Source organism: Spermophilus citellus, assembly GCF_964194105.1.
Source record: "Spermophilus citellus genome assembly, chromosome: X".
In the NCBI taxonomy this organism is placed as follows: domain Eukaryota; kingdom Metazoa; phylum Chordata; class Mammalia; order Rodentia; family Sciuridae; genus Spermophilus; species Spermophilus citellus.
Genome location: NC_138190.1, coordinates 107,415,569 through 107,429,443, shown reverse-complemented (window position 1 = coordinate 107,429,443; position 13,875 = coordinate 107,415,569). Strand labels below are relative to the sequence as shown.

Here is a 13,875-nt window from a genome sequence, read left to right as displayed (position 1 = left end):
AGATCATGTGACCGCCATCCTATCCCTGACACAGTGAAAACAAAACAAAACAAAAAAAGAAACACAAAGAGGTTAATTGCTTGCTAATTCTACTTTCCCTGATTCCCAGGTAGAGACCATTGGAAGTGTTTAGATGGTGGTCTCAGTCAGGCCTCCCAAAAAGGAATGGCAGCAGGCATGCAGCTGAGATTGAAAATGTCCCTGGATATCCTGAGCTACATGGGCACCTTCAAGATGCAGCCTGTGCCAGAAGTACCAGTTCAAATTCAATGGGCCTGCACTCAGGTAACAACAACCAGTTTAAGTAAGATGAAACATTCCCCATGTACCTTAAGGAAGACTAGAAAAGGAAGGTAAAAAGATAGTTCTTCCATGATTCCTGGTGGCTGAATTATTGAGGTGTCCAGGGCTGCAAAATTCCTTTATGCGTACCCAAGTGTACCTTCTTCCCAGCTCCTCCTGCACCACAGTGAACAGCAGCTCTCTTTTAGCTATTAAACTGTTTAAGTCTGCCCTTCTGAGTTAGAACCAATGGTTTCTTGTTTGACTGTGCTACAAGATCACCAAGTATACTGTATTTAGGATAATTTGTTTAATTGACAGATATCTCAACTCCTGAAGTATTTTCCCCCACACTCATTCCTTCTTGCTTGGACATTTTCAAGTTCTCCCCCTTCATTGTATCCTTCCTGTTTCACTTCACACATTCTGGTATATTGAGAGACATCTCACTTGATGTCACAGATATCTCACCTACTAGCCCCTCCTGGTAGCCTCCACACTCCTCACCTCTTTCTCTTTGATCTGCTCTTCTAGGCTCCTTTTCTTGCCTCATCCTTTTCATCTCTTTTGTATCAAACTTCTTGAAAGAATGAATGACACAATGCCATAGTGAAGAGGCTATCCACTCCCCCTTAACCCTTTTGCAATCTGGCTTCAGCCCTCACCATTTTCCCCAATCTTTGTCTGCTCTTACCTGTCTGTAGCATTTGGCATTCATGACAATCCACTCTAAAACTTCTTTCAGTTGGCTATCATGATTTGCTCCCCACTGTCCAACAGTTGCTTTTCCACTTGGTATACTGGTTTTCTTAGCTTTTCTTTTCTTTTTTTTAACCATTTTCTGCAGAAGCTTTATTGCATGTTCTCACCTAATTTATTTCTCAACCTGGTCCAACCAGGGAGCCAGGCTTTCATATTCTACCATTCCAACCTGGCTTTCATTTTCTACCACTGTCTGATAATTCCTCTTGTCTCTAACTGTCTCTTAAATAATGGTGTTCCCCAGGATTCTGTCCTGATCCACTATTTTTCCCTCTCCATACTACTCTGGGTTATTTCATTCTTGTCTATGTTTTAACTACCACTTGTAGGCAGATGGCATTTAATTACACATCTTCAGGACAATCTTCTCCCTTAAGTTTCAGCCTTTGTATATCAAGCTTCCTGCTGAGGTTTCCACCTGAATATTCCACATGGTCCTTTGACTCAACATGTCTAATATAGAAATATTCCCTTTCTCTACAAACTTCCTCCTTTTTCTGTATTCTCTATTTCAGTTGGTGTTACCACTATTGACTCAATTACTCCAGTTGATTTTTAATATCATAATAACTCCTCCCTTACTCTGACCTTTGACATTTAACCAATTGCTAAATTTTGAACATTTTACCTTTTAAAAATTTATTGGGTCTATCTTTCCTCTCCTTGACTCTCAGTTTCCAAATATAGGCCACCAGCATATTTTGTCTGGATTACTGCAATAACATTGTTTTTCTTCCAAGCTTGCCTCTTTCCATCCATCCTTCTCATATTAATCAGCATAATCTGTTTTTTTTGTCTTTTCTTTTTTTAGACTTTAAGTTCTTTGGAGGTAGGAACTATATCTTATTCATGTTTGTGTCATGAGTGCTTAGTATATAGGAGGCATTCAGGATTTTTCTTTCAAAGACTACCCTTCATCTCTCATTTGTATTCCAGTTTCCTACCTCTACCCTCCCCCTCAGTATACCTCTGTTTGGATAATTTGCCATTATTTCACATTTAACATACTTGATTCCAAATTTAACTCCAAATCATCTTTTCCTCAAGCCGGCATAAACCCATAAGCCCTTGCCAATTTTCTGTTGATCATCAATTGGACAGCCAACAAGTCTGCTGATTGTTCTTTCATAATGTCTTTCTTTTCTCACCCCTTTTGACCATCTACTTCCCATCATCACCTTTCCAGTACCACCTTCTTGGATTACTACAATAGCCATTTAATAGGTTTTCCTTTTACAATGCATTCTATACACTGATTTGAGAGATAAAAAAGGAAAAAATAATTTTTATTATATAAATTCTTGTTCAGGGGCTGGGGATGTGGCTCAAGCGGTAGCGCGCTCGCCCGGGTTCGATCCTCAGCACCACATACAAACAAAGATGTTGTGTCCGCCGAGAACTAAAAAAAATAAATAAATATTTAAAAAAATTCTCTCTCTCTCTCTCTCTCTCTCTCTCTCTCTCTCTCTCTCTCTCTCTCCTCTCTCACTCTCTCTTTAAAAAAATAAAAATAAAATAAATTCTTGTTCAGAATTCTCTAGTGATTGAAGGTCCTCCATCTTGTACAACCTTAATACAATCTTATCTCCAATTTCTCCCCAGCTGCATGAACTGGTAGACTGCTTCCCCAAATTACATACATGCTCAATCCCAACCTCAAGCCTTTGATTTATGTCCCTTTTTGCCTATTAAAAATTCTACCCACCATCAAGACCCAAATCAAATCTTACCTTCTCCATTGACTCCTTCTTGATTGAGTCAGGTCCTAATAAGCACCTCCCCACATTTTCTAAATTGTTATAGCCTTCTATCTGTACTATTAATCTTGCTTCAACCATACATGTCTTGTTTTGTTGCTTAATTGCTTCCTGTTTGATAGTTTCATTCCTTCAGTTAGATTTTATTACTCCTAGAGAACTGAGACTATGTATTACATTTTTGTACTCCCCTTTGATGCCTAGCTCAATGCACAGTGGATGTTTCTGATTGAGTAAGAAGTGAATTAAAATGGGAATTTAAAAAATATTTCTTATTTTTATTCTCAGAGGAAAGAAACTTTTGAAGCAAAACACATAATTATTTTCTAACTCAGGAAACATCAAAAATATAATGCTGAAAAATTTAAATAGAAATAGCAGAGACCAGAAAGGTAAAGGTTGGGAAATTTCTAGATACTAATGAACTGACTTTTCAGTATAGCTGCTAAGTTCTTTCAGTTACCCTGAATAGCTACTATAGCCATATTAAAATGTGAGAAGAAAAATCTTTCAAAGAGCAAATAGAAAATATCCTTGGATTATCTATACATAGTGCTCTTCTATACCCTAACACCGATAATTGAAAGTCAGTTCTACTTGTTTTCAAATTTTCCAACTCTGTTAACAATATTTCTCCTAGTAGAGTTTTAGGCACAGGTAGATCTATGAGATACTTCTAACCCTAAGGCACAAGAAAGAGTCACATTTTTTTTTTTTTTTTGCAATAAACACGTTTGGATCTTGAGTCCCTGTGCAGGCTTTTCTGGTTTGGTGTTGAAGCATATTTGTCCTGTTGACAGATATAAGCATCTTGGGTGCAACTGTTACAGGTATAAATCAGAAAGGTAGTCATGTATGCATCATTATAAACTTGCTTTCTCGTAGAGCAAAGAGGTTTTTTTATTCAATTATAAGTCTTTCTTCAGATTCCCAGAGCTATTTGATAGCAACTTTCGTTCTTTCACAAAACTACATTCCTCACCCTTCCATTAGCATCGAGTGCATACTTTTGACTGTAATCCCTCCTGCTACTCTTTAAGGCCGGTTGTTGATGGAGTGACGGGTCTCACTCTACCCAGATACTGCTTGTTTGGAGACACCATGAACACAGCTTCTCAGATGGAATCAACAGGGTTATGTGAGTATCTATGGATGGATGGGTGGAATAGTAGCATCTACTTTGGGGAAATGATTCTTTTTCAGGAGAGGATAAGGAGAACAGGGCACTTGATTTTGTAATGTTTTAAAGAAAAATAAAAGATAATTTGAGAAGATGAAGATTTATCACACATTTTCCTGGTCTCTAATAGCAAACCAGTAGGGGGTGATGTTGGCCTGAACATGTACCTTTATGTTCTAGAAATAAAGCTGTAGCTAAGTGGCACTGATACAGCCAGTCAATTTGATCAAAACAACTTAAAAAAGTCTTTTGGGTAAAGGAAAGAATTGGCCAGCCTAGTGGGTGTGGGGGAGTCATGTTGAGAAAAGAACTAGGTAAGAGAGTGACATTTTCAGTTTTTCAGCTAGTTTGTGAAGACGCACTGGAACCAGCTGCCTTCCAGCTGGCTGCTATTCACTGCTCTAGTCCTCTTTTTGAACTGGTTAGGACCCCAGGAGTTCTGGCTTCATCAAATAACCCCTAGAATTTAGCTAACAATAATCCCTTAATCTAAGGAGCTTGGAATTCTGAAATAATTAATTCCAACTATATTGTGTAAAAAATCTTTAGCTTCTTCAAAACAAGCATAATATCAAAGATTCCACGTCTTCTTCCCTTCTTTGAGAATAAAACTACGTAAACCATGATCCCACTTGTCTGTTGCTGACAAGATACTGGCTCTACCCTTTCTTGTTTATTTACTGCCACTACTGAGATAATGTCAGAAACACAATGTACCTTTTACCTATATCATGGTTGAGCAAAGCAATTTTTCATGCTGTTATAGGAAAAGCATAGAGAACAACATTAAATTTTATATACAGTTTTCATGGATTTTATGTTAAAAAGAAAGAAACCATTTAAGCCCATAGGAGCCCTGGCTCTGGCAGCTACTAGGCAAGATAAGCTCTTCCCCAACTTTGGCAGTATACTCAAACTAGTCCCTGATGATATGGTGGCCTATATCACAGTGGGTGGTGCCCTGTCTGACCCCACTCCCCATCACTCATGTTCAGAAACAGGCTTACACAATGGGTCCAGTCTTAGTCAATCTATCCTGTGTAGCCATGATTAAGGAGGCAGCACGGAACTTAGAAGCTGTTGTCAGAATAAATTTTCTGACATCTGGGAAAGTCTTCAAACTCTACAGATATGGCAGAGGCCATGGAAGTAGTCATCCAGGAATCACTGTGTGAATATGACTTTGCATATGACTTTGCTCTTGCAGTGCAACCCAAGATGAAGTGAAATTGATCATGGAACCGCAATGCAGATTTGGCACAGTATGCTGGACTAATGTAAGCTTGTAGAAGGCTGAAGTCATATTCTGGTCTGCACTACAGAAAACTCCACACATTTCACATTGCCAATAAAGAGTTGAAAGCAGAAATTGAATTTTGAGATTTAAGCAGCACCTTGTCCAGTGAACAGGCAAGAAGAAAATGAAGCAAATCACTCACAGCAGGTGTTTATTAAGTACTGACTATGCAAAGAAGGTATTGTGAGGTATACAAAGAAACGTACACATGTGATCTCTGCACTACAGGAGCTGTTTAGTGTGCTTTTCTGAAAGCTAATGACTGTGAGCTGAATACGGCATTAAGTTCCACAAGTGACTGAACATCTGTAAAGAGGTAACCTCAAGCCTCACATTGAATATGAAACCAAGACATGTAACAGGTCGATTAACAGAAAATCAATTTTACCAATATTTCATTTTTATCCAGTTGCATCCACTGAGATTCTGGGGTGGAAGTGACTAGTCACCTAGCCCTGGAATGACTCTCCTTACTACATCACTGACTGGTAGTTAGAATTGGCCATCCCTTTTTCCCCACCAGCAGGGTCACCCTGCTAAAAGCTCCCTGAAGATGGAATATTAGCGTGATGGCACAGTTTGGACTGAGATAGACTGGCCAGGCATGTGGTTTTCAGAAATAGGACAATCTCTTTTGAACAGAGGCATTGGGTCATCATTAGTCAATGAGGAACATGTAAACAACAGTACTAGGCTGTTAAGAGAAGGCAAATCATCATGAACATACATGGTAAAAATTTCTTGCAGTTCTTTCAGTCATGCCTTCCCATTCAGATTTTAATCAGCTTCTGAAAGAATGGTTCTGAAGCATGTGTGAGAGCAAGTTTTGGATTATTTAAGACCCAACCTCAATAATGTGACAGTTTTCAGGAAGACTAAGGATCTTACCCCAGTTAAGAAGGAGATTATTCAGACAGGCATGATGGCACACACCTGTAATCCCAGTGGCTCGAGAGGCTGAGACAGGAAGATCACCAGTTCAAAACCAGCCTCAGCAATAGTGAGGTGCTAAGCAACTCAGTGAACCCTTGTCTGTAAATAAAATAAAAAATAGGGCTGGGGATGTGGCTCAGGGATTAAGAGCATCTGAGTTCAATACCCAGCACCAGAAAACAGAAAAAAAATAAGGAAATAGTTATAGTTCATTATTGTTCGTTAAAGAATTAGACTTATGCACTTAGGTTCTAAATTTATTTTAAAGTGGTAGTTCCCCAGGTAAAGTTCTTATCCCGTGTTTATTGGAAAATAATACATTCTTGTGGGTACACAGCTAGAGACACCCACCTAAAGAGCAGACGTTAATGTCCAGTATCCATAAAATTTTTGTTGACAGAGGTCTGGGGATATATCTCATTGATGTTTAAGTACATCAATATTGAGATATAATTGTAAATATGCATGAGTTTTTGTCTCTTTATACAGTTGTTTGTCTCTTAAGTAGTATTACATTAGTATATAAAGTTTGGAAGTTCAGCTCTAGGAGCAGCATACGAGAGAACCTACTGAAGACAAAATTCCCTCAGAGGAGGTCACGTTTCAGTTGAGAGCACAGTGGTGGTTGCTGGTCTTTCCATCTTCAAGTTAAATTAACACCTTTCTATTGCATGGCCTTCCATCTGAGATGGTGTCTAGGAGGTTGATAGGTGCTACAGCTAACGCCTTATTTGGGCCTGGGGAGAAGGCCATCATTCCACCTCCTCCTCCTGTGCAACCTTAACAAAAGCTCTCTCTCAGGACTTTGCTTAGGATCTAGTACACTTTGAAGTGGGGTCATTTATTAAATCAAGAATTTATCAGTGATTTTATCAATGAGAAAGCAGCCAAAGTCATGCCTCTCTTTCTTTTCTGGCTTACCATATTCATGTCAGTCTCAGTACTGTTTCAATTCTTCAACCTCTGAGTGAGGGCTATGAAATTGAGTTTCAGGGAAGAACAGAGCTCAAGGTATAATGTTCTTTTGTTTTTGGAACCAAACCACTTGGATACACCTGCTTCTAGAGAGGTCATGGTCTGCTGAAAGAGTTTACCTGAGAGTCTGAGACTCAGAGCTATAATTTAGCCAGAATCTCCAGCTCCATTTGCCTCAGTTTTTTTTTCCTCTGTAAAATATGGCTAAACAGGGCTGGGGTTGTAGCTCAGTGGTTGAGCGCTCACCTCACATGGGTGAGGCAAGTTTGATCCTCAGCACCACATAAATAAATAAATAAATATAACAAAGATATTGTATCCATCTACAACTAAAAATATATAAAAAAGTATACAGTTAAACAATTGCCTCAAAACAAAGGTTGAATGTTTTCACTGATATACAGATGCTAACATACAATGGGGAGCAGATAGAAGTTGAGTGGGTTAGACAAAGAGGAATGAAGGGAAGGGAGGGAAGTTGGGAAAAAGAAAGTGAAATGAACCTGACTTAACTTTCCTATGTACCTACATGAATATATCACAGTGAATCTCACCATTGTGTACATCTACAGAAAATTAATTTTTAAAAAAATAACTATGGTAAATGGCAGAAAGATCAGTAGAGGGAAAGGAGTAGGGGGTGGTGAGGAAGAGGTAGTAGGGACTGAATTAGAACAAGATATATTCCATGCTTTTATAATTATGTGAAAATAGATTCTACTGTCATGTATAACTAAAAAAACAATGAATGAATGAATGAATGAATGAATAAATAAATAAGTAAATAAAAATTATATGAAATAGGTAAAAAAATATGGCTTAAATGGTTGGGGGAGGGGTCATTGAGACTACTTTGCTTTTTTCAGACTCTAATCTGCAACTTTCTTCTCTTCCAAACTGTTCAGAATTCAGCTTTCTGAACAAACTGTATTGTTATTTTCATTTTCTAACTCCCATTTTGTTTACTCTTTGGAAGTGTTGGACATTGTTCAATAAGCAATACTATTGGAGAGTTTGAGTACTCTATTCACCTACTCAGTGTCAGCACTTTCTGACTTTTCATTTATACCATTGGCTATTTACAGAGAGGCTTTATGTCTTTCTCCAAGGGCCAGGAGGAACAAAGTCAGTTCCTATGAAAGACCAACATTTTGGAGCATCTTTTGTCTCTTTGGGAGCTACACTTGACCTGGGATTCAGGATTGGAATAACTTTCCTTTTTCCTTTTCCACTGAATTCTTCTCATCTATTTCTGGATGGTCCCTGGTGAGCTGGTTGTAAGAGACCCCAGTGATATGATAATCTAACTCTCTCATTTTCAGATGAAGAATCAAGACCCAGAGAGGAGAAGCAATTTGAGCAGGGTCACACACTCAATTGATAGCAGAATCAGGCCTAAATTCAGAAAGTCTGATTTGCTTCCATGAAATCACATGGCATATTGATGATTTTATTAGTGATTATTCTTGGGAAAAGCAAATGCAAGGAACTGGGTGATATGCAATTTGTTTCCCCTAATGGTGGTAATTTACATGTAACTAGATTTCAGAAGTTAAATATTGGAAGACCTGATTCTAGTTGATCACTTCCTTTTTATGTCTAGTCTTAGTTTGTCTTTTCTAATAGTTTCTTAATATATTCCAGCAGGTGGAATGAATCACAAAGGAACAGAACCTCCCCCACCCCACAATCTCTGCAGAGAACTCACACAGTGAGGTTATGGGGGTAGGGATATTACTTGGGCAGTAAATCAAATTGCCTGAGTCTTTAGTGATCCCTCTATACATCCTGTCATTTCTTAGCAGAGGAGGACAAAGATAGCTTGGTTTCCTGAAGTACTTTCCTCTATATTTCTTGACACAGAAATTTCATTTAAAAACTGAAGAAACGCCACTTTAGAAGCTGAAAAAGGAAAGACGTGACCCCACCCCCATGATTTTTATTACTCCACAAATTCTAGTTATAAGTACTTGCATTTGGGGGAGTTTTGAGTACAAAAGCAGGATCTACTTCAGAAAGATCCTTTGCAGCTTCACTGTTTCCCTCATCCCAGGGAATTTGGGAACATTCTAAAGCAAGTTGGAGGGAGAATCATTTCTTCATTGCCACATTAGGCATTGGTTATTGGGGCAGCAGGGGCCTCAGAGGGAAGAGAGATTGAGAGGAAGATACTGAAAGAGGAGAATAAGGCACTAGAGGAAATGAGAGGAAGGAAGAGAAGACCCAAAGAAAAGAAGGCAGAGGACTGGAGACCATTTCTGTATCGGTACCATTTACCTCACCACAGTGAGGCCTTTTAACCATAGCTACTCAGGAAGCTGACACAGGAGGATCACAAGTTTGAGGCCAGCCTAGGCAATTTAACAAGATCATGTCTCAAAAAGGGCTGGGGATATACGTCAGTGGTAGAACACCCTTCAGTTCAATCATCAGTACTTTAGAAAACAAAAAGTATTTGCATTTCTGTTCTGTAAGTATTGGTACTATTTTGTGATTTTTCTTCTTTTCCCTCTCTCTTCCACCCCACCCTTATTCAACCCCCTCATGCTTGCGCATCCGTGCACACTTGCGCGCGCGCACACACACACACACACACACACACACACACACCAGCAATTGAGCTAAGAAATAAAGAGGTTGTATTGACAGATTCATGAAGGTCATAAGGTCTGGTCTCTAATTCTTGCCCTATCAATGACTCAGTGTGTGACATTGGACAAGTAACTTTATCCTCTCTGTGCTTCTGTTTGTCTACATAGAGGCCTCTTCTGACCTGTGATTATCAGGAAACCCATTAATCTCATGACCTTTAAAATTCCCAACAGTTGTTTTTTGGCATCTAGACCTGCCCCTTGACCCCAGTGTGTTGGAGAAGCTATGTGGTGTGGATGGAAGAACATTTAAAATTTGAAGTCTAGTAGGCTTGGATTCAAGTTCCAGCTATGCCTGTGGATTGACAAGTCTTTTAATCTCCACGAACCTCAGTGCCTCCATTTGTAAAATGAGTTTAATAATAAAACTACCTTCCAGAATTTTTCTGAGGATTAAATAGGACAGGAGGAGCCAAAATCTTTTAAAATCGTTGTGCCAAAACAAACTGTTATTATTTGGGAGGTCTCTGGGACTGCCCAGGGACTGATATTGGGTCAAAGAGTTTGCTTTAGGCTTCAGTTGTTGCCACACTTGTTTCCCTTCTTCCCTGTCTTCTGAAGAATTATGGAAGTGGAGTGGGTAAACAGAGAGGTAGGATTCTAAGAATTCTCCTGGATGAGTTCCAAAACCTCAGAGTACCCCCAGAGCTCCCCAGAATACTTTGACTTGGAAGCTTGCCTGAGCCCATAATACTCCCATCTTTTGCAACTACCAGTTTTGGCATCTTAGTGTGTCCCTGGACCCATCCAAGTCTCTGCATAATCCTGGAATCTACAAAATTCGCTTGAAAATTGGCATATTTTTCTAGTGGCCTCTGGATCTCAAGACAAACAGTCAAATATGGATGGGGGTAGGATACTCGAATTTGAGTTTTAATAGTGTGTTTTACCAAAATGAAGTCCAATGATCCTTAAGTATTCAAAGTGTTCAAGGGTTGAGGTTCCAGTTAATGGAACACTCTGATTATTTATTGAGCTACTGTCTGTACAAGACACTTTACTAGGTACTGTGAGGTAAAGAAAGAGCTTTAGAGTTGGACTTAATGGATTTAGAATCCAAAAGATGGCCCAATAGTTATTTTTTAAATGCTATTGTCTGCTGCTTAAGGACTGGGTCATCTCTATAATCCCGGCACTAGTACAGGAAGGGCAAAATAAATGCAAGTATGAGTGATGGAGTATATTTTCAAGATTTTTCACTTCTTCTAAAAACAGAGTAGTCCTGAATATATTTACCCTATTATCTGAGGTTTAGGGTGAGTTGGTTACCAGTTAAGGGGAATTGGGCTACAGTGACATTCTTTTCCAGTTTTCTCATGGAGGGTTTGTTCCGAATCTTGAACCAAATATTTGCAAAATGCTTTGAGATTCTCCAGTGAAATGTGCCACTTATTATTATGACTATCATCTTTATTATTAAGGGAAGAATACATGTGATGTAAAATAGGGAACAGTGGATTTGATGTGTGCAGGGGGCAAATCTAATTGAAATTGCTAAGTTAAACAATTTAGAACTGTTCCAAATGAGAGCTGCTGAGAGTGAGACCATATTTCAGATTAATGGTTTGGAAACACATACCATTACTTTTCTCAGTCTTAGTAAACACATTTTTTTTCTTATGGACTAGAGGAAGTGAGAGTACGATCAAAAGAGAACTGAAAGGAGGAGAGAAAAACACACTAAGAGGAAAGTGTACTAGAAAGAGGAGAGGGCAGAATAGAGAGAGAAAATTTGATTATTCTGATGTCATCATGCAGGCCTGGGGGAATTAGCTTGGGTTTTTTCTCCTTTTCTGTCCTCAGACCTATGATTCCTTATAAGTATCTAATGAAAGCCTCCCTGTGATCTTGTTATACCCATAAGAATCCCATAAGTTGGAAGAAAAGAATACTAGAGAAATAAAGACTTCTCAAGGCAACCAAACAAGTTTTTTGCACAGCCTATTTTCCATTTCTGTTCCTTTTGTATGTTTTGTGAAAACCATCAGATGGCTGGATGCAGAGAAAGGTAGACTCTGAAGGCATATACTTTATATAGAGTAGACAATAGCTTTCCTGAGCAATAGGTAAGAAAAATATGTAGAAAAGAAAACTCCAGGGAATGGTGACAAGGGAAAATCACAGGCATTTTCTGAGCTAACATGAATGTCTGTACCCTACTTATCAGAAGGGCTTTTTAGGAAAATTGAATATAATGTCCCCCCCCCATTTTGTCTATAATAAGGGAAAATGCACAGAGGAGACCTTCTGGTTGGTTGGAAAGAAAGGCTTCATGAAGCCTCTTCTTATGCCCCCACCAGTGTGCAGAGATGGGTAAGTGGAGTTCACACTTAATCAGAGTTTTCCTATTCCTATTCCCTAGTCTGCCACACTCTCTTCACCCTGCAGGCAAGTGGGCCATGGCCTGAAACCATCAGAGATTGCAGCCTTCCAAAGAAGAAAAGCAGAAATCAGTTGGTGAGAAACAAGCCATAAGGTAATGGCCAGCAGGAAAACAGCACAGGAGCTTGTCAAATTTTCAAAGCTGGGGCTCCCTTTGGCACATGTGCCAGTCTCAACCTTCACTCTGTTTGGCAGAATGTGATGGAGCTGGTGAACTTCCAAGCTCCACTGAGTTGGGCAAAACCCTTGTTCTGGGGAGGCCTGTTACAGAGTGTGCTACACCTGAGGGAAGTTGGCTGCCCTGGCCAGAGAGAAACCCTTGCCTTCTGCACTGATAACACATTTGAATGCTAACAAGACTGGCCTTGTTATCCAGTTTTCAGGCAGGAGCACCTGCTTTTCCCATTGCTGAGCATCTGGGCCACATGGTGAGCCACGTCAGGTCTTCAGAGACTTACTATATATCTAGGCAACTCGGTGGTACTGAGACTACCTCCTTGGCAAGACCATCTTAGGGGATGCTTATGTCATTTCCTCTGGAGGCACTGTCTGATCCCTTCCAAGGTTGGTACTGCCAACCAAAATAAAGACTGGCAATTCTTTGACAGCCTGACTTGGATTCAGGATGATTTTCCCCATTCCTCTTCCCATACTAGGATGAGATGATTCTGAGACAACAATAATCATCTAATTATCAAGTAGTATCACCTCCTCATATTTTTAAAACTTTTCAAATTTGTTTTAATTAGTTATACATGACAGTAGGATGCATTTATGTACTTTGATATATCATACATAGATGGGATATAATTTCCCATTTTTCTAAATGTATATGTTGCAGAATCATGAAGTCACATATACATACAGTAATAATGTCTGTTTCATTCTACTATCTTTCCTATCCCCACATCCCCTCCCCTCCCCTCCCATCACTTCCCTCTACCTAATCTGAGGTAATGCTATTCTTCTCTAGTGCCCCCCGCCTTATTGTGAATTAGCATCCGCATATTAGAGAAAATATTCAGCCTTTGGTTTTGTGGGATTGGCTGATTTCTCTTATCATGATATTTTCCAACTCCAACCATTTACTGGCAAATGCCATAATCTTCTTTAAAGCTGAGTAATATTCCATTGAGTGTGTGTGTGTGTGTGTGTATGTGTGTGTATATATATAACATTTTCTTTATCAATTCATCTATAGAGGGATGCCTAGGTTGGTTCCATAGTCTAGCTATTTTGAACTGAGCTACTGTAAACATTGATGTAGCTGCATCACTGTAGTATGCTGATTTTAAGTCCTTTGTGTATAAACCAAGGAGTGGGATAGCTTGGTCAAATGGTGGTTCCATTCCCAATTTTCTGTGGAATCTCCATACTGCTTTCCATTGTTGCACCAATTTGCAGTTTCACCAACAACATAAGAGTGTACCTTTTTCACCACATCCTTGCCAAAATTTATTTGCTGCCTATATTCTTGATGATTGCCATTCTAATAGGAGATGAAATCTTAGAGTAGTTTTGATTTGCATTTCTCTAATTGCTAGAGACGTTGAACACTTTTTCATATATTTGTTGATCAATTGTATTTCTTCTTCTGTGAAGTGTCTGTTGAGTTGCTTAGCCCATTTATTGATTGGGTTATTTGTTTGTGTTTGT

At 39.1% G+C, this 13,875-nt stretch overlaps 1 protein-coding gene across 1 annotated transcript in view; it reads left to right on the top strand.

Annotated features, from left to right (window-relative positions):
* Positions 1–12,312, top strand: part of GUCY2F (guanylate cyclase 2F, retinal) — a gene marked incomplete at both ends in the record, with an annotated part of 89,911 nt that extends 77,599 nt beyond the window's left edge. Inside the window, 8 exon segments of the mRNA XM_081277732.1 lie at positions 134–190; positions 192–265; positions 268–304; positions 3,842–3,939; positions 7,128–7,222; positions 12,062–12,150; positions 12,226–12,284; positions 12,287–12,312. Coding sequence (XP_081133858.1) covers positions 134–190; positions 192–265; positions 268–304; positions 3,842–3,939; positions 7,128–7,222; positions 12,062–12,150; positions 12,226–12,284; positions 12,287–12,312 — 535 coding nt within the window.
* Positions 12,313–13,875: the final 1,563 nt, after the last annotated feature.